This window comes from Onychostruthus taczanowskii, unplaced genomic scaffold (genome assembly GCF_017590055.1).
Source record: "Onychostruthus taczanowskii isolate IOZ18803 unplaced genomic scaffold, ASM1759005v1 scaffold63, whole genome shotgun sequence".
NCBI lineage: Eukaryota > Metazoa > Chordata > Aves > Passeriformes > Passeridae > Onychostruthus > Onychostruthus taczanowskii.
In genome coordinates, this window is record NW_024504012.1 from 3,896,856 (window position 1) to 3,917,971 (window position 21,116).

At 43.3% G+C, this 21,116-nt stretch overlaps 1 protein-coding gene across 2 annotated transcripts in view; it reads left to right on the plus strand.

Moving 5' to 3' along the window:
• Positions 1 to 139: 139 nt before the first annotated feature.
• The window catches only part of SUCO (SUN domain containing ossification factor), a 39,113-nt gene continuing 18,136 nt past the window's right edge, over positions 140 to 21,116 (plus strand). For both annotated transcript variants that reach the window (XM_041420022.1, XM_041420023.1), the window contains exons 1-8: positions 140 to 420; positions 11,966 to 12,074; positions 14,290 to 14,385; positions 15,649 to 15,794; positions 18,955 to 19,095; positions 19,270 to 19,420; positions 20,360 to 20,480; positions 20,713 to 20,837. In XM_041420022.1, coding sequence (XP_041275956.1) covers positions 356 to 420; positions 11,966 to 12,074; positions 14,290 to 14,385; positions 15,649 to 15,794; positions 18,955 to 19,095; positions 19,270 to 19,420; positions 20,360 to 20,480; positions 20,713 to 20,837 — 954 coding nt within the window. In that variant the 5' untranslated portion in view covers positions 140 to 355. The remainder of the gene's footprint in view (positions 421 to 11,965; positions 12,075 to 14,289; positions 14,386 to 15,648; positions 15,795 to 18,954; positions 19,096 to 19,269; positions 19,421 to 20,359; positions 20,481 to 20,712; positions 20,838 to 21,116) is intronic.

The window sequence follows — 21,116 nt, forward strand, 5'->3', positions numbered from 1 at the left end:
GATTTATCACTGTGGCGATTTCCCTTTAACGGCTTGTTTGTCTCAGACACCTCACAGAGCGGGGTCCTTGGAGGGGCGGGGAGAAGCGAGCCCGCTGCCCAATCGGCGGGGCGGGGAGGTGGGGCCAGCCCGCGGGGCGCTCAGCCCATTGGCTGGCGGCGCGGAGCGGGTGACGCGCATCCTTCCAGCTCAGCGCGTGAGGCGGTGGAAGGGGCGGGGCGGGGGGCCCGGCCCGGCGGGCAGTAACGGCCGCGCGCGCGGGGAGGGGCCGTGCGCAACAACGGCCGATCCCCCTCAGCTCCCGCAGGAGGATGCGCCGCCTCGGCCCGGCCGCGCCAGCCAGACGGGGGAGACGATGAGGGAGCCGCCCCGCCGGCCCCTGGCGCTGGGCTCCTGCCTCCTGCTCTGCGCCCTGCTCTGGTGAGTGCCGGCCTCTCAGCCCCGCCGCCGCCGCCGCGCTGGGGAGCGCTCCCTGGGCGGGCTGCGGAGAGCCGGGGGGCGGGAGGTGGGGCAGTCACGGGGCCGGGAGGGTCGGAGGGGAGCTGTGGAGACGGTCCGGTGCAGCCCCCGGCCCGGGCACACGGGGCACAGGAGCGCGCCCGGGTGCGGTTTGGGTGCTTCCAGCGGGGGAAGTCCAGGGCCTCCCTGGGCAGCCCGGGAAGGTGAGGCGCTGCCCGGGATGTGCTCTGTGCCGGGACAGCCCGGGAAGGTGAGGCGCTGCCCGGGATGTGCTCTCTGCGGTGACAGCCCGGGAAGGTGAGGCGCTGCCCGGGATGTGCTCTGTGCCGGGACAGCCCGGAAGGGGAGGCGCTGCCCGGGGCTGCCCGGGGTGTGCTCTGTGCTGTGACAGCCCGGGAAGGTGAGGCGCTGCCCGGGATGTGCTCTGTGCCGGGACAGCCCGGAAGGGGAGGCGCTGCCCGGGGCTGCCCGGGGTGTGCTCTGTGCTGTGACAGCCCGGGAAGGTGAGGCGCTGCCCGGGATGTGCTCTGTGCCGGGACAGCCCGGAAGGGGAGGCGCTGCCCGGGGCTGCCCGGGGTGTGCTCTGTGCTGTGACAGCCCGGGAAGGTGAGGCGCTGCCCGGGATGTGCTCTGTGCCGGGACAGCCCGGAAGGGGAGGCGCTGCCCGGGGCTGCCCGGGGTGTGCTCTGTGCTGTGACAGCCCGGGAAGGTGAGGCGCTGCCCGGGATGTGCTCTGTGCCGGGACAGCCCGGGAAGGTGAGGCGCTGCCCGGGGTGTGCTCTGTGCGGTGACAGCCCGGGAAGGTGACAGCTCGGGAGGGCGATTCCCGCTGCCAGGAGCGGCAGCAGTCGCCCGGCGGTGTCAGGTGAGGGCTGACCCCGCGCACCGAGGGTCAGGGTTACGTGTGTGTTGTTGTCTCTGTGCTTTTACCGGGGGCATCCTTGCGTTTTCAGTTTCAGGCTGAGCTCTTGCACTCTCCTCTGCCTTATTCTTGAAACCCTGTCTCTGAGTCTGTCAGGATTAGTGTTAAGTTAAACCAAATGAACCCTCTTATTTTTGCATTGATTATGCCTTTGACAGCGTTTTTTATTGTGATTACCTGAACCGTACTTTGTTCCAGCATCCCCTGTTTGCTTTCTTCCCAAACTTCCTTTAAGAGATGACATTTAACAGAATACAAATATTAGCAGAATGTATTTCTGTATGGTAAGTTCCAACCTTCTGAAACTTTGGCCCTCTTTGAACTTGGTGAGTCACTGTTTGAGAACTGATAGCCAGCTTGAACTGCAAACTGCAAATATTGCAAATGGAACAGCCACACTCTGGTGTATTACTACAGCACAGTTCCTGTAGATTGTTCAGATAGTCTGCTTAAAAAAAGAAATCATCCTGAAGCTGTGGCTTGTCTCACAGTGGGGTGCAGAGTGGGAGCCCAGGCACCTCTGTTTTACACAATCAGTTGCCAATCTGCTGCTGGTGCTTGTGTTAGTGTGTTTGGACAGTCCTGAGGCAGCTTTGGTTCATGTCATCACATTTTGGGGTTTGGAAACAAAAGCACATCTAACAAGTGCTTGAAAACTCGGTTGCTGTGTTTACACTTAGCAAAATTTAAAACAAAAAAAAAAACTTCCTGACCATGTGGGTTTGATCAGGTGAGCTGTGAGCCTCATGAGCTCTCTCCAGACAGCTTTGCTTTGCTTTTACTCCTTGGACAGGGAAGTTCTGGCAGCAGGTTTCAGTTGTATAGCTAAGATTCCTATTGGGAAAACAGTTCTTGGTTAGGGTGCCTTGAGGGCTGATCATCTGTTCCTGCCTCCAGGTAATTTGTTAGTGGAAGGGGTTTTTAGCTGAATGATCAGTAGGTGAGCAGGTTGTTTTCTTTGTTGATGTGTTCGTAGTCTTTCACCAGGACTTGATTTAGTGAAAAAAGTTCAGTTTTTTTTCAGGATAATTCCATATTAAAGAAGGAATGTCGTGTTCAGCTGTCAGGTTGGAGCAGTGTATTTGTTCTGGAAGTCTCTGACAACTTCTGTGTTCTTCTTTGGTGTGGTTAGGAGGCTGGAGCTGCTCTTTTTGTTACCCTTCAAGGAGGATTGCTCTTTCAGGCAGTGTGTTAACTGATGTCAGAGCCTGCATTGGAGTGCCCCAATGCAAAACTTTTTCAGAGTTGAGAAAAGCAGCCTGCTCACTGGCTGCTTTTGGTCAGGAGCCAGTGGATTAATTTAAATGTTGAGGGATGCAACTCCAGTTTCCCAGTCTGCTGTGCAAACATGAATCCACATTAGAGAGTTTGAAATCCTGGCTGCAGGATGGCTTTGGGACCTGCATTGATTTCAGTAGCCATGTCAGAGTTGTAATGAGAAAAAGTCTTGAAGTCTGTTGGTTCATGCATTGTTGGTGGACTGTAGAAGCTGAGAAGTTGTGCTTTATTTAACTTTTTTTAAAGAAAATCAGTTTTGTTCACTTCAGCAGTTAAGAAACTTCAAATAGCAAATAGGAGGATTTGTGTTATAAATGTTGGCTTTTTAAATTTAATTGTTTTGAGATGTGATTTTCAAAGCACTTTGTGCTAGTAGGAGAGAAGTTTTTCCTTATAGGTGTAACTGGTGGTCAACAGATGATCAAACAGAACCCCCAAAAGTCAGGGGAAAACCCACGAGACAAAACAACTGCTCAAAGAACACTTGGGGCTGTTTGGGCTTCTTGCCTTTTTTTTTTTTTTTTTTTTTTTTTTTTTTAAACCTGGCTTTGTTTTCTTTCTCAGTAGCTGTTGCTTCTTTCCTTAAAACTAAGCTTAAAATAGGAATTTTCAGAATCTCTCATGATGCATTTTCAAGCTCACCCAAGAAAGTTGGTTCAGTGGGGAAGTACTGATTAGTGAAGATCAGGTGGGGGAAAATAATTGATTTGGACTTGAACTGGAAGGTGTCATCCTGGGCATTAAAATGTGGCAGTGTTTTAGGACAGTGTTCTGCAGAAAAAGCAGAAGAACGAGTAGGGGTTTGTTAGCCTGTTCAGTAAAGGGGATGTGATGCTCTTGGGTCAGTTGTCAGTATCTGAGGCTTTCTGAAGCTCAGCCAGCCACAGCTCTGACAGCCCTGAGCCAAGAGGATTGTTCCGAGTTTCAAAAGAGCAGGATGGCTTTGGGGAAATTCTTCTGCTGGAGGTATGGCTCAGGAATGTAGTGCTCCAAAAATAATGGGCATCTGTGCAGTTTGGGGCCTCCACTGTGCGTGACAAATGTCTGCTGTTGTCCTGAATTCAGAGACCTCCAGTTAATCCCTTTGTGTGCATGATCATAAGATAAAAAACACATTTAAAACTTGCAGTGCTTTGTAATTTGCCACTATGCAGAGCTGAGTGAGTGGAGTAGGTTTAGAAGCTTGCAGGATGCCGGGACAATCTGGAGTGAGACCAGCTGTGATGGCTGTTTGAAGAGTGACCTGTATAAATTATTCTGACATCAGCTTTTGCCTGCCATAAGCTGCACTTCCAAAGTGTTAATTGGGAGTTTAATAAAGAAATCCAAGTAATGTGTCTTTCTGTCCCGGAAAGTTCACTGCCATATCCTGACCTACTTAGCTTTTATTAACTCTGCTGCTAGGCTTTACAGCTGTGAGTAAAAGGAGGATGGGGGTCAGTGCATGTACACTTCAGGATCCTTCAGTCGTTACTGTGTGAGTATTCTGCATCAGGAAATGCCTTGTGTCAAAGTGATTTAGCTGCAGGATGTGCTGCTTTTGGTGGCAAACCCCTGGCCTAGGATCTCTTGACTGAAATCCACCACCAGAGCGTACCCTGAAAACTGTAAAGGTCAGGATGGGTCAGTGGCACAGCCGGGAATGAAGCCGGGGTTACCAAGTACAGTGGAAAGAATACTGGTTTTTATTCACACCTATTCATGTGTGGATTCCTGTGGATTTTAATGAGAGAAGATCTTTCTAGTTTGGGTTTGCATTTTCAGTCCTGTCTGGTTTGGAAGGTGTGCTTGTTGAAAGCTGTGACACAGGAGGAGCTCTGAAAACGCCGGTGCTGGCACGGCGCTAACACCACCGGGTCCATTGTGTGCTGCTGCTGCGCAGGTGAGAGCTGTGCACATCACAGCAGGGAGCTCACAGGGGAGCTTTCGCTGATGGAGCCTTTATTTGCCTCATTATTGACGTGTGGCTCGCTCCTGGAGCTCACCTCTGTTAATTGCACAAAGGTGCGAGTGGTGGAGCTGGAGAGTGAGAGGTTTGTGTTCCAGTGTTCCCCTTACCACTGAATCCCCTTTTTTTTTTCCATGAGTGCCCTCATGATCTGGGTAGGACTACAAGAGTAACTGGCCTGTAGTGAGGCTCAGAATTTTATCTGCTGATTTTCCTCTGGAGTGCTTAAATCTCTTCAGAAGGCTGATACTAAAATAACCACCGTGCGTGTGCATTTTGTAGCAGGAAGAAATGAAATTATTTGAGCACTGATATAATCAGAACTGTTGTCCCAAGCATCTGAGTTCAGAATGGAAAGTTATGTTCCTAGGTATGGAGTGTCCTGTTTGGAAGGGTCTTTGCTCTGTGGTTAAGGTTGGGACAAAAGCTGCCCTGGAACTCTTGGACTCCTGCAAATGAAAATTGAATCTGCCCAGCTTGCAGCCTGCTCACATCGAAGGTGCTGTGTGCAAGCAGGGGCCCTGGTGTCTGATGCAAAACAAGTGCTTGCCTCAATCAATTATTGAATATTTTACCTCCTAAAATGATTTGAAAATCAGTGAACTGCTTTCATGCAGTATCTTCTAAAAGATTTGTCCTAGAAACTTCAAGTTAGTTTGTTTGTTATGCAAATGGTGTACTGAAGTGGCCTCTACCCCATCACGAGGTGTCTGTGTTGGTGTAGGAGACCTTGCCTGTTGCAGTGAAATGTGCCTCCCTTGAGGATTTAATTTGAACTATTTCTAAAATGTCTTTCTCTAGCCTGCTATTAGTTCTTTTTCTCTTTGATGTTCTTACTGTGAGTCTTGTACAGTCGTTTTTTTCTTGTCTTTAGTTTTCATTACAGATCCAGCTTTTGAGAAGTTCTGTGCCTCTTTCAAAGGGAGGACATGCAGTGTCTTTTAAAGTTCACTCTGGAGATGCTGCAGCCTGGAGAGGATGGCCATGAAAAGTTATTGCTAGCAATAACAGGTTAACCTAGAGCTGTAACTCTGAAAACTTTCCTAATTCTTGCTGGAAATACTGAGCTGGTATAACAGACAGACTGGTCCCACAGCTTGGGTGAGTGAAAATGTTGATGTGAATGACAAACTGCATTGGAATACGAGCACAAGGTTCCAGCAGTTCAGAATGGGCTCAGGTGCACACAGGAATGGCAATGACTTGGCTTGGCTGGGTTTTGAAATGGCAATCAAGATAACGCTGAAATCCTTTACAGATAAGAAGCCTATTAACAATACATCATACGTGTCTGGGAGTCAGGTGATAGCAGCTTTTCGGCGATCTAGGCTGAAATTCACATTGCTGCACTTGCAGTGACATCCCCCTCCTGGGCCCTCTGCTGAGCTGCCTTGTGCTCGGGTGGGCTTTTAGCAGGAGCTGGGGCAGGGCAGCTGCCACTGGACGCTGCTGTTGCTGTGCCTGTGTGGGCAGCCTCATGAATTTAAGCAATGAGGGAAGTCTTGAGAAGTGTGTCAGACATTTCTACAGACTCCAAAAGCCTTAAAGTTTACTCACATGCATGGCTGTACTGTTTTCCTGTAGTCTTTGTGGTTCCTATCAGATTTTTTGGTGTGGTTTGGTTTTTTTTGTTGTTTGTTTGTTTGTTTTTTGGTGGTGGTTTTTTTTTTTGTGTTTTTTTTTTTTTTTTTCTGGAGTGGGTGGTCTTCCCCAAACTCTTGCATCAGAGAAAATAATTAGAGTTTGAGAATGCAGGGAGCTTCTGATACGCTGCAATCCTCCTTCAGTATTGCAGAAGTCTGTTTCCAAGAACACCAGGAACTGCCTGTTCCTTTGGGTGCTTCCAGAGGGGGTTGTGACTTCTGCCCTGCTTTTAGTGCCTGAAGTAGGGCACCTGGATACTCCTCGCAAGGAAGAAGAGGTCTGTGTTTGTTTCAGTGTTTGTTGGAACATTTCATGAAGGCTGTTGTGGTCAGAGAGTCCTGTGAAGGTGCTGTTATCTCAGCAGCCTTTTCCAGGAGAGAATGGGAATAACCCTGGGAGCACTGCAAACAAGGAATGAAGTTGGTTTCTGTTGTTTAACTTGGGACAACAGTGGACAGTCAAGAGCAAATATTGTGTTCCCTTGTGTCTTCTTGGGTTGGATATCTGAGCATTCCTTGGCTCAGAGCGTTCTTCCCCCCCTCAGGACTTACTGGAATGTCTCCACAATCTCCTGATCAGAGCAGAGGGTGCAGATTCCTGTGTGGCTGAAGGGGGGATGCAGTAAATCACTTCAATCTGATAAAGTGTCTGGTGCTCCTGAAACCTCCTCTTGCAAGCTTTGCGTGCTGATGGTATTTAAAATGCTGAAAGCCCTATTTTAAACCAGAGGTTGGAATCTCATTGTATGCAGCTGTGAAATTCAGTATGGTCAGAAGTATCTTTGTGTTTGGCTCCTCTGAATAAGTGAAATAACTGTTTGGAGAGCACATTCTTTGCAAAGTGTGGGCAAGCTATTAAAAACTTAATTGCAAAATAGCACAGATTTGGTAAAGGATTTGCAAAAAAAGCTCCAATTTCAGCTGTTTTGGGCTTGGGTTTTTTTGAGCATGTGAATCAAGTTAGTGGTAGGAAATGAGGTGATAGCAGTGATGCTTAGTCTAGACCTGTAGTTTTAGTTTTCAGCTTTTTCCTCCCTTAAAGGTCCATCATAACTTCCAAAATTGTCTTAGTTACACATGCTGCTCTTCTGTGGTAATGGCTTCTAAATGAAGGGTGTTTTTTTCTTTGTTTTGTTGGGGTTTTCTTACTTGTATTGAAGAAGATTAATGATTCTGCTTTGTATTTATCAAGACGTATTTCCACTTCATGTGCAGAAGTGAGTGTTGTGTCTGGGGAGGTTGTGCTGCAGCAGTTCAGTGTCTTGCAAGTGCCTTTTCCCCTGTCCTTGATTGAAATAATGTCCTGGTCTCTATTTTCCGTGACATTTACTTTATTCTGCAGGCTCTCAAATAGCAGCCCCCTGGCTGAACTGTTGGGAGAGAAAGATTGATTCCATGAAGTTGCTGGGGAGAGAGGAGGGCTCCCTGCCTTTGCTGTTTTTCCTGCGTTGCCAGTGGCTGTGAGGCAGGTTGCTGCTGACTGCAGAGTTTGGTTGTGGATCTGCTGAGCTCCTCATTCCTGCAGAGCCTTTTTTCTCTTTGTCAGTTAGCTGTGAAAGCTGTCACAGACCTGTAGGACTTGTTCATAGCACAAGGCGTTTTGCTGCCTTCCTTGCCCCTTCACAGCTTTTATCGTTTCAGGCTCGTTAATCTGAAGTCAATTATTCTGTAATGAAGGTGATCTTCAGCAAACAGGTGCCTCTTCTCCACTCACAGACCTGCTGGCTCCACCCCCTCCTCTTGCCTAGGCCTATCTGAAGTGATCTCTGAATGTTTTGAGTAGGGAATTGTCACCTGGCAGGGACAGTGGCATCTTCTTTCCCCTCTTAGCTGTTGTGCCCTGGCACATCTGCAGTGTTGGTAACACAGCCCTCTGGGATCTGTCAGTGGTTACCCTGGAGGGGGGGCTTGGAATTGGTGCACTGCTGGTAAATTCCTTTTATTTTCCCTTTGCTTCACATTCCTCTGCCTTGCAGGTGCCAAATGTAAACTGTTCTGAACTGCTTCGCTCTCCAGTGTTCAGAAGTAGGTCTTGTTTTGGGAGAATTTATGAAATGAATCATTTTGAGGACAGATGTGTTTGAACTGAGGCTGTGTGTCAGTGTGTATGAAGTCTTTGGAAAGGAAAGCCTAAGCTGCTTCTCTCTGATCGAATTGTGGAAAAACTCCTCTTACCTTCATATTTTGGGTTTTTTTTTAGCTGTAAGTTGTATGATTAATTTTTCTTACCAGTTGTTTGTTTTCTACTTGATTTTTATGCCTGTCAGAACAGTTATCCATAGCTTCACTATCTCCAATATTTTTCTGCAGCCTTCGTCACAATTACTTGAAGAGTTTCAGCCAGATCAGGAGTGGACGGTCTTTCACGTGAAACCTACACTGCAATTTCAAAACCACCTGCACTTCTCAATTTCAGTGTGTTCCTTCTCAAAAGCAGAACGTTCATCAGCAGAGCATGGCCAGTTTCTGTAGCAGTGAGTGTAGTGAACCATCCAGATAGGGCTGGGCAACGTTTCTGCTTCAGTGGGCAACCACAGTATGAGCCTGCCCTGAGAAGAGTAAAGATTCCCCCACCCACCCCTGCTGCTCTGTCTGAGCTTGTAGCCTTTGCTTTTGGGTTTGTGCACATTAAGCTGGAAAGTTCGTGATGTTATTAGAGAAAATAGCTTTTAAAGTGCATTAATGATAGGACAAAGAGTCGTGCTTAAGTTCCTTTGTTCTTGATGAGATTTAATAGCAGGTGGTGTTTTGAGTCATGCTTACAAAAATGGAAACTTCAGTGTCCATGTAAGTCAGCAGCTGTGGGTTATGTGTTTGGAACAATCTCTTCATTTGAAGATCTACCTCATACCTGAGGCAGTGTCTGTGGGGACTGATCTCATTTGGGCATTAGGTCTGCTCGGTTCTGAGTCAGCATTCAAATCCCACTCCTGGGTCACAAGGCAGGCAAAGATAGATTAGTATGTGCAGAAACTGCTGTACTTCCACTGGGTGTGCACTGCAAGTCAGTTACACTCAAGGGGAATTTTGCTCTCTGTAAATTAACACTTGGTTTCTTTGTTGGTTTTTCTTTTTTAATGGTTAACAGAGGTGCTGTGCCATTTGGAATTTATCTTTATGGTGAGCTCTATCCTTTCAGCTAAAGAAGCCTGTTGAATTAATATGCAAATTAGAAGTCAGAAGAAAAAAAAAAACCTACTGCTAGTGGTGTTGATAAGGTTATTAGCTTGATTTCTCCCAGACTGGCTGGTCCCTCATGGGTTTGTGTTCTGCGTGCTCTGTCAGAGTTGCTGGCAGTAGTTGAGTGATGCATCCTGTCTCACAGGACGTGCTCTGCTGCAGGAGGGATCAGGTTTTCCTGTGGGTGTATGCACACACACACACAAAATGAGTGCTCAGTCCCCTCCCTAGCTTGGAGGGCTTTTGGGAGACTTGAGGCATCTTGTTGGAGTTGGGGAGTAGACTAAGAAGAATTTTGGAAAATAAGTAAGACAGACATTGGACACATACTGTGTCAGAGTAACTTAAATCTGAGCTGCCAATCTGCATCTTCTAAAAGCTGTGTTTGTGACCTGATAAAGCCTGACTTCTTGCATGAAATCTCTCAATAGATTAAGGCAAGAAATACATGCTTTCTGTGCTTTTTGTGCTAAAGCAGTTATTCATGCATTGTGAGGGTAGACCTTGGTGTTTTAAAATGCCAATTCACAGGCATTGAAATCTTTCCTTTTCTGCCCCCAAGGAGTTACTGCTGTTCTGTGCAGCTCACCCGAGGTGCCCCCCAGAGTGGAAGTGAAATGGGAAACAAATGCCTGTGTAATGAAGGAGTGGGATGATGCTCTATAGTATTTGATGTTTCTGGTGTGTTTTTATGAAAATGAAATATAAGGACCAGGGAGTCCTTACATTTCTAAAGAGAGGTACTGGAGTTAAGAGCATGAGAATTTCACCATGAAATGATTGAAACCCCTTTTCAGAAATATAAATGACTCAAAGTGTTTGCATAACTAATTTTTCCAGGAGGTAATGAGGCCATAGAAATCTGGTAACGTTTCATTCATGCTCCAAAATGAGCCTCCTGTGCATAGAGGACAGAGGTTTGATGAAAAACTCAATACAGACAGGTAACTACATGATGGGATGGGAATTTAAGATGTGTGAGAAGCTTATGCCTAATTCTCATCTGGGATGTGAGACTTTGTCCCTGCTACAATGTGTGGTTATTACAATTTTCATACCTTACGTTCAGTTCTTTGTTTTCCACTAACTGCAGCTGCTTCTGCCTGACTTGAAGGCTTTCATTTAGTACAGAGGAAAGATGTGACCTCAGAGAGAAGAGAGAGAGCACTGAGGTGCTTTGGGGCTGAGACAGAGGTGGAGCACCTTACTTGCTCATCTCCATAATACTGTGTCAGATCCCACAAGTTCCTTGTGCACTGTGAAGTTTCAGTGGCTCTGTGAAGAGAGACACTGAAAAAATATATATATTTATAGATGTTTATATATATATGCTTGAAACTTGAAATTTTAGTACTTGTCTGCGATCTGTTGTTTCATGGATTCCTTCTTAGCGGAGGAGTCTACATTGCATAGACTTCCCAGTAAAGTTGATCTTCACGTTTGAAGAAAGCTGATAATTGAAATTCCAAGCAGTAGTGATCCCAGCTGTGTAAGTGAATAATGACCTGGCAATCCCTTGCCGTTATGATTAATGTCAGGGCTGGTTTCAGGCTGTTTAAGGCCCGTTCATTTCTCAAAGCGATTGTCGGAAGGTTGCTGCATGCAGATTTTTCTGCGCTATAGCCCCGTCCCTCCTCTGAGGAGAAGGTGGCTCTGGTTTTCAGGGTGCAGGGTGATGTTTGTGTTTGTTCACAGCAGGTCATTCCAATCACCTGATTGTTATGTAAACAGCATTTCCTGAATGGAAAATGTTTGTGTTTAAAGTTGAAGCTTTGTTGAAGACTCCATAGAAGCCCAGTTTGCTTCGTGTTCTGCTGGCCTTGGTTGAACTCAGCATGAAAACCTTTGGGCCTCCAAGCCTGATAGTTCACTGTGCAGCTGCTCCCTAGGATGTGAAGGGATCATGTATGATAAGAAAGAAAAGATGCTTTCTAGTACAAGTGTTTGTAGAGGGGATGGCTGCTCTTCTGCAGAAATAAATCCATTTCTGCTGACAACTAAAGCTGTTGGAAAAAAAGTACAAAACAAATCTCATGGGAGGTTTTGCCTGGGGCTTTTTTTTAGTGTACTTATTTTCTCTAATTTTCTTAAATGTGCTTGGTGATGTTGACTGTATGAAACCTTCTCAGGTAGGCTCTGTGATTAAGGAGATTTTGCTTTTTGGTCTGTGACTGAAGTTTTTCCTTAGTAATAATGATTGCTAAAAGTATCTCATTGCTTTATGACAAAGGATGTTGATTCAGGTTGTTCCTAACTTGCTGTAATTTAGCTAATTTGTGTCAGCTTTCACTTCTTGATGTGGTAACACTCCAGGATCTGGTTTGGTGATAATTTTTTCTTTTGGAAGTAGTACATTTGTGGTGTTTTCTGTTGCTAACTTCTTCTAGTGAATCCTCAAATGGATTTTATGAATGAGTATCCATGAACTGTACATGTTAGGTGCCTTATGGGAACAGCTGAAGAAGATTGATGAAGACAATGCTGAGGGAATTCTGAAATTTCATATTAAATAAAGCTTTTTGACTTTTTTTCTAGGCTTCCTGTTTGGAATGTCTTTTGTAAAGACACTGTCTTGTCGGCGGTGCAGTATGCTTCAGGTGATGCTTGTGCCCTGGCCAGTGAGGATGACAATGTCCAGGAAAAGGTATGCTGGATACATCATGCTAATTACTCACTCTGACTAAATATTAAATTATAAAATAAAATTCTTCATAAGAGTCTTGGCCAGAATGTTTGATCTACTCAGTTGTTCTTTCACCTGTGATATCTTCCCAAATTTTTGTTCTCCTTTACTTGCAGTCATGCAACAATTCAGGTGGATAGTTTGGGGCAAGAGAAGGAACAAATAGTAAAGCTACTGTTGGTTTTTTGGGGTTTTTTTTTGATGTTAGAAGTGGGCATCAGGGGAAGTGTGGGACTCTGTAGAGCCACAATAGGAGGTGTTGGGCTGGGTAAGTCTAGGCCACGTTATGCCACTTCCATCTGTGTTATATTAAGAACTGTGTACAGGTGATTGTTATCCTAATGAGGAGATTTAAGGTTAATTTGTTCAAGTCAGTATTTATCACTTTGCATTCCTTCTGTTCAATAAAAATCAAGAAGGCTAAAATGTCTTTCTAAAAGGTATAATAAATTAGCTGTGGTCCCTTTCATTTTTGCTTTACTCAGCACTTTGGGTTAATTGAGTGTAATTGTCCCACCCTGATGAACTCATGGCAAGTTTCTGCATCTTGCATTGCATAGTGAGTTCCCAAGCTGGTTAGTCAGAAAATCATGGTAATTTCATTCATTCATTTATTTATTTACTCGGGTACAGAACCAGTCCTATTCTAAACATGGGTAGTATTGAGATGTTGGTTTTCCTATTTCCTCCAGCAATCTGTAGTAGTGTTAATCACAGCCCTCATTCCAAAAAAGCTTTTATATGCCACAATAAACTTAGAAGATGTCTGTGAAGCATTCTAGCTGGCTCAAGTGGAGAGCTGCCTGACCATAAAAAACCCCTTTAAATATTGTAGGTTTCTCGAGCATTGCACCAACCAGGGTAGCTCTATTTTTTTGCCAGCTTGTGCAGCCAAATAGCATTCCTGTTCTTCTGGCTGCCTAAGAAGTTCTGCTTGAATTTAATGTCTGATGCAATAATACTGGAAAGATTAAGTAAACTTTGAGACTGGGAAGCCACTGGTAAATGATTTCCTACTCTGCAACATTCTTCCTTTCATTCTGTTAATGTGGATGCATAGGTAAGCAGATTTCTGAACTTAAACCCAAAGATGTGAAAACTAATGTTAGACTCTGGTTTTCACTCATTAAAGAAAATCTCTTGGGTGGATGACAAATTTAAGCAAGTGTCTGTTTCTCCTAATTAGACTGCTGGAGCTGTCCTGCTCCAGAGGAGCAGTTCTGCAGCCCTTGATCAGCTTGCCTTAAATCAGCCATTGATGCTATTTCATCTTAGGGACTGGGATGTGAGTTAATAGTATTTGGGGGAAAATGTTGCTCTGTTGTCTCTAAGGTTTGTCAGCTCAGATTTGTAGCTCCTGCACTTCAGTGGATGCCTTAATTCTCTTAAATTAATATGGTGTAGTGTTGTATAGCACAGCAGCCCATTTTGGGTCTGAACACTGACACCTGCAGTATTCAGCCACAGGATTTTAGATAGCCTGTAGAAAACAAAATTGGTATAAATTTCTACCACATTTCTTGCTGTATTTTAAAGTATTGCTCAAAACCAGCTTGTATTTTGTAGTCATGACTTAAAGTTTGAAGGGCAAGTGTCAATTCGTGCTAGTTTTAGTCTGGTGCATTTAAAACTTTTTTCCCCTCAAGTGCTGATACTTTTTATTTTGTGAATTCACTGCACTTGATGGTGAATTTTTGGCTGTAGAAGAAAAGCTTCTGGCAGATTTGTGTAATTACTGTAGTTCTGCTGATAAGACTGCTACAACTGAAATGTGCCACGTGTTATTTTCTAATGGTTGTGTGATGCAAGTCAGCTTAGAATTTTCTTTTTCTCCTCTTTTGGGCAGCAGGGAGGTAGGGAAGGGTTTGTTAACATGGGAAGTCATAGTAGAATGAGGAACTCTCCTTAGCAAACAAAGGGAATTACTTAAGACAGTGGTGCTAATGGTCTTTTCAGGGAAGATTTAACTGAATCATTTTAACTTGCTGTAGTCTTTGTGCAGATGAGATTTGAAACACGGCTGGGCAGTGCTTCTGAAGATTAATGTCGATTAGTTTCTTGATGCTCTGCTGGTGGAAGAAGTGCTGTTGCTCAGTGTGTCCCAGAGGTAGCTGCTCTGGCTGAGCATGGAGCCTGTGGCTGCAGACTGACTGATGTTTTCCCTTCAATCTCCCAGGGGGAAGAGGCTGCTCCCAGCCTGGAGCCTGAGGACTCCAGCACACAGAGTTACTCTGTGGAAGAGCTGCTCAATGACTTGACAAAATCTGACCAGGCAAGGCTTTTGTTTCATTCACTGTCTTCATACAGTCTTCAAATGCCTCTTGGATTTCAGTCTTTCATTTTGGTTATCTGAAGTTCATAGTAACCATCTCTCACGTTTCACCTGTACAATGGGTTGCTGTCAGACTCATGTTTCCAGTAAAAGAGAAAATGTGTGGGCTAACAGACCTTGCATTTCCCATGTGCATAAATAATGAGTAATTTAGTATTTGGAGGTACTGAATAAAAACTTTCCAAGATAAATTAAAATTGGATGTTGTAGGTATGGATGTCTATTTATAAATAAAACATAAAAAGTCTTTTCTCTGAGGTCTTTTATGTAGATCAGGCTTGGTGATTATAGCTGTCCATTTTAGCTTTGATCCTTCATGGCTTCTATCACCTTCATTTCCTTTGTTAAAATGGGAAAAGGGTTGTATTTCAGCTCTGTGCCATTGATACTGTAAAGTCAGTGCTTGGTGTTAAATGTTACAAACCAACTGTTAAAGATTATTTATTTGATTACATATTTTTGTTTTGTAGACTACAAGACATCATACATAGGACATACTTCAGAATATTTATTTCATGGTTTGGGTGTTCAAATCTGTTAAAACTTCCTAACCCCTTCATGTTTAGTGAGATGACTTAGAGTAATGTAACTACTGACAAGAGATTTTTGTACAATAATATTTCCTTTTGCTGCAGGAGTTAATCTGACCTGTTTCAGTGGTTATATGCTCTTTCAGATTTACAAAGCCTTATTGTGGGTGTGCTTATGACAACTGAAGACATGGAACAAATAAGACTCAAGACTACTAAACTCAAAAGTGAAAAGTGATTTATCTCTTTGTTCACTTACAGCATGGATTATGCTTTAAATAATTTTGGGCCTCCATTGGAGTGATGAAATTAAAAGCCTTCTCTAAAATTTAGTTGAGGATGAAAACAGTAAATTTGATTGTAATGGAACATGCAAATAGAACTGTTTCTTTTGGTTGCTGCTTTTCTCATGGCAGTCTCTATAGGAGTGCATCATTGAGGAAGGTGTTGCACCTTCAGCTCCAGCTGATATTTTTACATGATTATTGCAGACTACAGAAGAGTATTGCAGCTATCCCAGAGCAGCACAGAATGCCACCTAGGTTAGGAAGAAATAAAATGAATTTTTGACAGAAATGCAAACTGTTAGAACTATATAGTAGGATGTTATTGTGTGAATGCTTTTCTTACTCAAGTGTTGAAAAATGTATGTTCACCTGGAATGTTTTTACAGACAATAGAAATAAGTGAAACAAGCCAGCCTGAAGTTGTGAGTCCACCTTCAGTAGATGTAAATGAAGCTTCCTCCAGCATAGTCCCAAGCACTGAAAACACTTCCAGTTCACCTACCTCAGAGATACCTGCAGTCTCACAGCCTGAGTAAGCTCTTGCAAATTTGTTCTTTTGGTCTTTGAGAAAATATCACTTACTCTGCTCTTGTTAAGATGTGTAGTAGGGATAAGATGGGCTTGCTCCCCACAGTTGTTTTGCTGGTTTATGGTGTCAGTGCCACCATTTCCTCAGTGTGTGGATGAAGTTGTGCATTTGCATGAGGTGGAATACTATTGCCATGATGAATTTCTAAGCCTCTGCTTTGAAAAAAGCCAACATGCTTAGATAATCTGCACTACAAAAGCCCTCAGGGCTTTACCATTAGGATTTCTGCCCTTCACAATGTGCTTTCACATCTGTGTCAACAAGCATTGAGGCTGCTTCAGCAATGGCCTCTGCCTTCAGGTAAGGAGCAACTCTGCAGAATTTTATCTTGGGACTTAAAAACAGAGAGTCTCAAGTTCTGGTAATAGGAGACTTTTGACAGAATAGCAAATTCTCATATAAATGCAGTCAAGTTTAGTTCTAGTGCTTATTAGTGTATTGCAGAGCTGCCTCTGCTGCAGGCAGCTTTCTGCAGTCCGTGGACTTTGTTTTGTTTCCCTTTGCTCGTGGGATGATGGGCTGTCAAATGGGAACTGTATGGAAATTAGTGTGTGCACTTTCCAAGGATTTCCACAAAGTCCACTTGGGCTTTTTGATGTGTGCTAAGGGAAGTAAGCTTGTTCTGACTGCTGATGAAGATGAAGTATTTTGTTGGATAAAAATTGAACACATTGAAAATGAAGTAGACTTGTCTTTGGTGTTTTGGGTTTTTTAAGATTTCAGTTTTTCTGCTTTACCAAATTTCATTTCTTTACCATAGAAAAGATATGGAAATTCTGTTTGCTCCTAGTTTGCCAGGGCTAACACTTAAGCACATTTTGGTATTTCGTCAGTGTCTTTCATTGGAAGCCTTCCAAAATTTGCAGTTTTTATAAGGCAAAACTGGAATGTAGCTTCAGCCTGTTCTTTTTATAGCTTTTTTTGACTACTCCACTGATTTATTTGTGCAATGTGTTGTAAGCTCTGCTGTTGTCAGGTCCTAGAAGGAGACAGGATGTTATTTTCTTTGAAACATTCAGCTTGGTGTCTGGTAATTGTTGGAAATTGTCTGGCTGCCACAGCTGGGGAATACTGGAGTGCTGAACTCCAAAGACTTGAGCTGTGATATGAATGAGAATGGAAACTTGGTTTGGAGCACCTGATGGATGAGTTCATGCTGGGCAGTGATGTTGTGACACCAGTGCCATTTGCAGGAAGAAAGGGCAGACCTGATGTTTCAGAGAAGCTAAGAAAAGAATGTTTATCCATAATGTTCAAACTACACTTCAGCTCTCAGTAGTCATAGGTGGTCTCTTACTGAACAGATCAATGTCCAAACCAGCTGTGGTTCAGCTCTGTACTTAAACAAGGTCTTTAAAAAGACACAGTTGCATTTGTTATCTTCAGATATTTTTTACCTTTTTGCTGGTTTAGATACTGATTCCTGACAGTGTAACAAAGTCCAGCTCTCTCAGGTGTTACTGGTCTAATATTTCAGCAGAACTTCTTAGTCAAAATATTTTGAAAGGAATTTTATCCCAACAAGTTTTACTTTGTAGTCAGTATTTTTTTAGAACAGCACTGAATGTAACTTTTCTACCTCAATCTAATATGAGGAAACATTACTGAAAAATAAACTGAGCTCTTTCTGTTATGTTGTGCAAAGTGAGCTTGATAATTAATTTTAAAAATTAAAGCAAGTCAAGGTACTGAAAGGAGAGGGAGCACTACAGCTTTTAGACTCACCTTCTGCCAAAATTAGTTACTTGAGGCCAGTCAGGTACACCCTGAGAGCAAGGAATTTTTAAGTTCATTCTTGTCCCATATTTTATTCTGTTGATAATTATTCATACTGTCACCTCCCCACTGAAATGGAGAATATGTGCAGCTTTTCAGTTTTGTGGAGTGGTCAACCTTATTTAGTCAGTAAAGAGTTGCAGGCAGAGCCAAACACTGTGCATCTCAGATGGAGGCATTTTGGGGCACACAGGGTAAAAACTCTCTGTTTATAGCTAATAAATTCTTGTATTCATGATGTTTGTTAGATTTTGCTACATAGCAAAAAGCCTTGGAATACTTAGAGTTTTTTGTTTTATACCGCAGGAAATTTATCATATGAAAGGTACTAAAATTGTCTCCCTGGGTTGGTTGCAGCTGCTTCTGTTGATAATTGTAGTAGTCAGGGAAGCAAAAAGATCCCCTTTGAAGTTGCTGGCGTGCTGTTTGTGTTTTGGCAGCTCTGTCATGATACTGGATTAACCTAGTTTGCTGCTTCCATTAAAGAAAGCTTATGTGGGCATTTAGAAGGCAGAGTAAAGCCTTTCCTTGGACCTGGCTGTAGGCTGGATCAGCATGGAAGTCATCCCTGTGCTGGAGAGGAGAGGACAGTCAGAAGTTGTCACCTGAAAGTTACTCTTTGTCCATCTTCTTACCTGTTCCATCATCCCTGAAGGGCAGAGGGGATGCTTTCTGTTGGGTTTGTGCCTCAGCATTTGTCTGATGAGGTGTGCTCAGCCTTTCTGGGAGACAGGAGGTGAAGCAGTGGGCAGATGAGCTGCTTTGGGCTGTTGGTACAGCTTGGATAATGGTCTGCTGGGCTACCTGATTTTTATTACACCAGCAGAAAAAAAAAACCAAACCCAAAAAGAGCAAAAAACCAAACCAAAATAAAAACAAAACCAAAAAACCCAAACCAAAAAAAACCTGTTCTCCTCTAGGTTTAGAGGAGCTTTTAGTGAGGGAACTCAGTCTCATGTTTGCTTCCTTTGTTGAAAGGGAAAAGAAAATTGCTGGTAGCCAGGTAACTGTGAAGATGTTGTTAGCTTGTAGTGATGCTGGGAAGAATTGTGCATTGCAGTGTTTGGTAAGATGTTAGATGTGAGTTCTGGGAGATGAGAAGCCTGTTTTGAGTTCCTTTCTGGGACAAACAGCTGGAAAAGGAAATTCTGTTCTTTCATGGGTATGGCTGAGAATGCACTTCCACAAGTACAGCATGCTTCATTCTTCTTCATTATTTCTGTGAGACTGTTGCTTTATTAAAACTTTCACTTATCTTTGTGGTTGATTGTCAGGGTTCCTTGTATTATCAGAAGGCTAAAAAAGCATGTTGTTTGTTTCCCCTCAGTGCAATAGAGAATTCCCGTGCTGATATCCCTGTAGTCAGCTCTAGTGAAGCTGAGCAGTCAGAACCTGACTGTGATATTGGTGGGACACTTGAGGCTGACCCTCAGAGTGAGCCTTCCTCTTTTGTCAGTCCACCAGAGAGGTGAGTATCCAAGCAGGCTGTGTGTGACTCTGAATACTTCAAAGGGAGTTGTTCTCTTCCGTGCTGGCTTTGCAACAAACATTTGCATGTGCTTGCTTATCTGTGTACTTGTGTGTGTGTAACAGTGCATGTGGCTGACCTTCTCACAGATTCTGGTACTCTTTAAACTTCCAGCCTTGCAGGCCAACATATAGAGAACATATCATCTTCACATGGCAAGGGAAAGAAGACAAAATCTGAGTTTGAGTCCAAAGTTTCAGCAGCTGAAAAGGGGGCAGATGAGCAAAAATCTGCTCTTAATGCTTCAGAGAACCTAAAAAGGGAGGTAAGTTGGTATCTCCTCAGTACACAAAGGAGTAATGCCCTGTCTTTGTTACTGCTGGTAAAATATGTGGTGTGCTTTTACTCTGTCCCAGAAGTGTCACTTGGCCCTTGTTACAGTGGGATATGTAGCTGGCCAGGCCTTCTGTGCTTAACTGTATGACTTTTTTTGTGCTCTGGTTGTGAGGTACTTCCTAAAGCTTGTGGTTTTAAATAAGACTCTTTTAAAAATCAGAATGGCTAAGGCCATGGCAATATAATTTTTGCTGGTTTAGGATCATGTTTAAACTGTCACTTGGCAGCTACTTCTAAAATATTGTCTACAAAATAACCTCTATTTGAAATGTCTACCCAAAAATGTTCACTCATCTGGTGGTGTGCTGAGTATGTTTGTACAAAGGAGAAGTGAAGACTTGAAATGGAATAATGTACAATTTAGTTGATAGGGTTTTTGCTTTGTCAGGCAAGTCCAAAATATTGTTTCTGAAATACTTGAAAATGGTTCCTTTAGTGTTTAATCATTCTGCTGTTTTTAACATGTTCAGAAATTCCTGAGAACCTCTGGAATTCTGTCATGACAAGCACTGATGTTTAAAGATTTTTGCTACAGGGAAAGCTTTCTTCGTTAGGAAGAGGAAAAGCAAAAATTGGGAAGAAAATGCAGGTGTTGGAGAAGAAGGCTTACATTTTATTTAGAATGTATTAGCTTAGCCACAAAAATTGCCAGTATTTCAGTAAAATAATCTGTAATTCTGAGAGAAAATAATCACATGTTTTTTCTGGCTTATAATCTTGCTTACATTGGCTCTGAGTTGTTAACATGGGTGCAAATGATGTGTCTGCCCTTGACTTGATCAGAGCATGCTTTGTTTTTTCAAGTTCATCTTTGTTTTCATTGTTGGTCCTGAAAAATATTCACAATCAGTGGTTCTTTCTTTTGCAGAAAGACTTTAAGAAGACAGGAGAAATTGACCCTACATCAGTAATAACTCCAAAGGACCCTGGAGACATTCCAACATTTGATGAATGGAAGAAGAAAGTCATGGAAGTGGAGAAAGAAAAGAGTAAGTTCAGGATTCATTAGTTTGGTCTAAATACAGAGCACTGTCATCTCACAGTAGAGCTGAATAGCAGGACTGTCTCCATTTGGAATGCAGCCTGAAACTTCATTTTTCTGCTGGAACTATGTAATTAATAGCCTTCATTATATAAAAGCAGTGAGCAGAAGTTCCCTGACAGTGCAAATATTGCTTGTTTGTGTGGTTTGTTATAGTAGCAATATTTTCTTGTTCCTAGGTCAGTCAATGCACCCTTCTGCTGTTGGTGGGCAGCATTCCACTAAAAAGGTCCAGAAAAACAGGAATAACTACGCCTCTGTAGAGTGTGGTGCCAAAATTTTGGCAGCAAATCCAGAGGCAAAGGTAAGCATTTATTAATTATTTGTGTTCAGTTTTTAGTGTACTGTTATGCAACAAAGTGCACTTAAAACTGAGCACTGGTTTGCGAAGTTGTTGTTCTGTGTTTGGTTTGTTGGGATTTTGATTAATAAAAATAGGATGTAAACAGTGATCAGTGCTTTTTTTAAAGAGGATTGCTATAGAACTTGATGTCTTTTGAAGTGAATTCAGAAAATGGGAGCAGAGTCTACTTCCTACAGAAACTGGGCAGAGTTATATTAAAGAGCTCACCACAGTAAATAA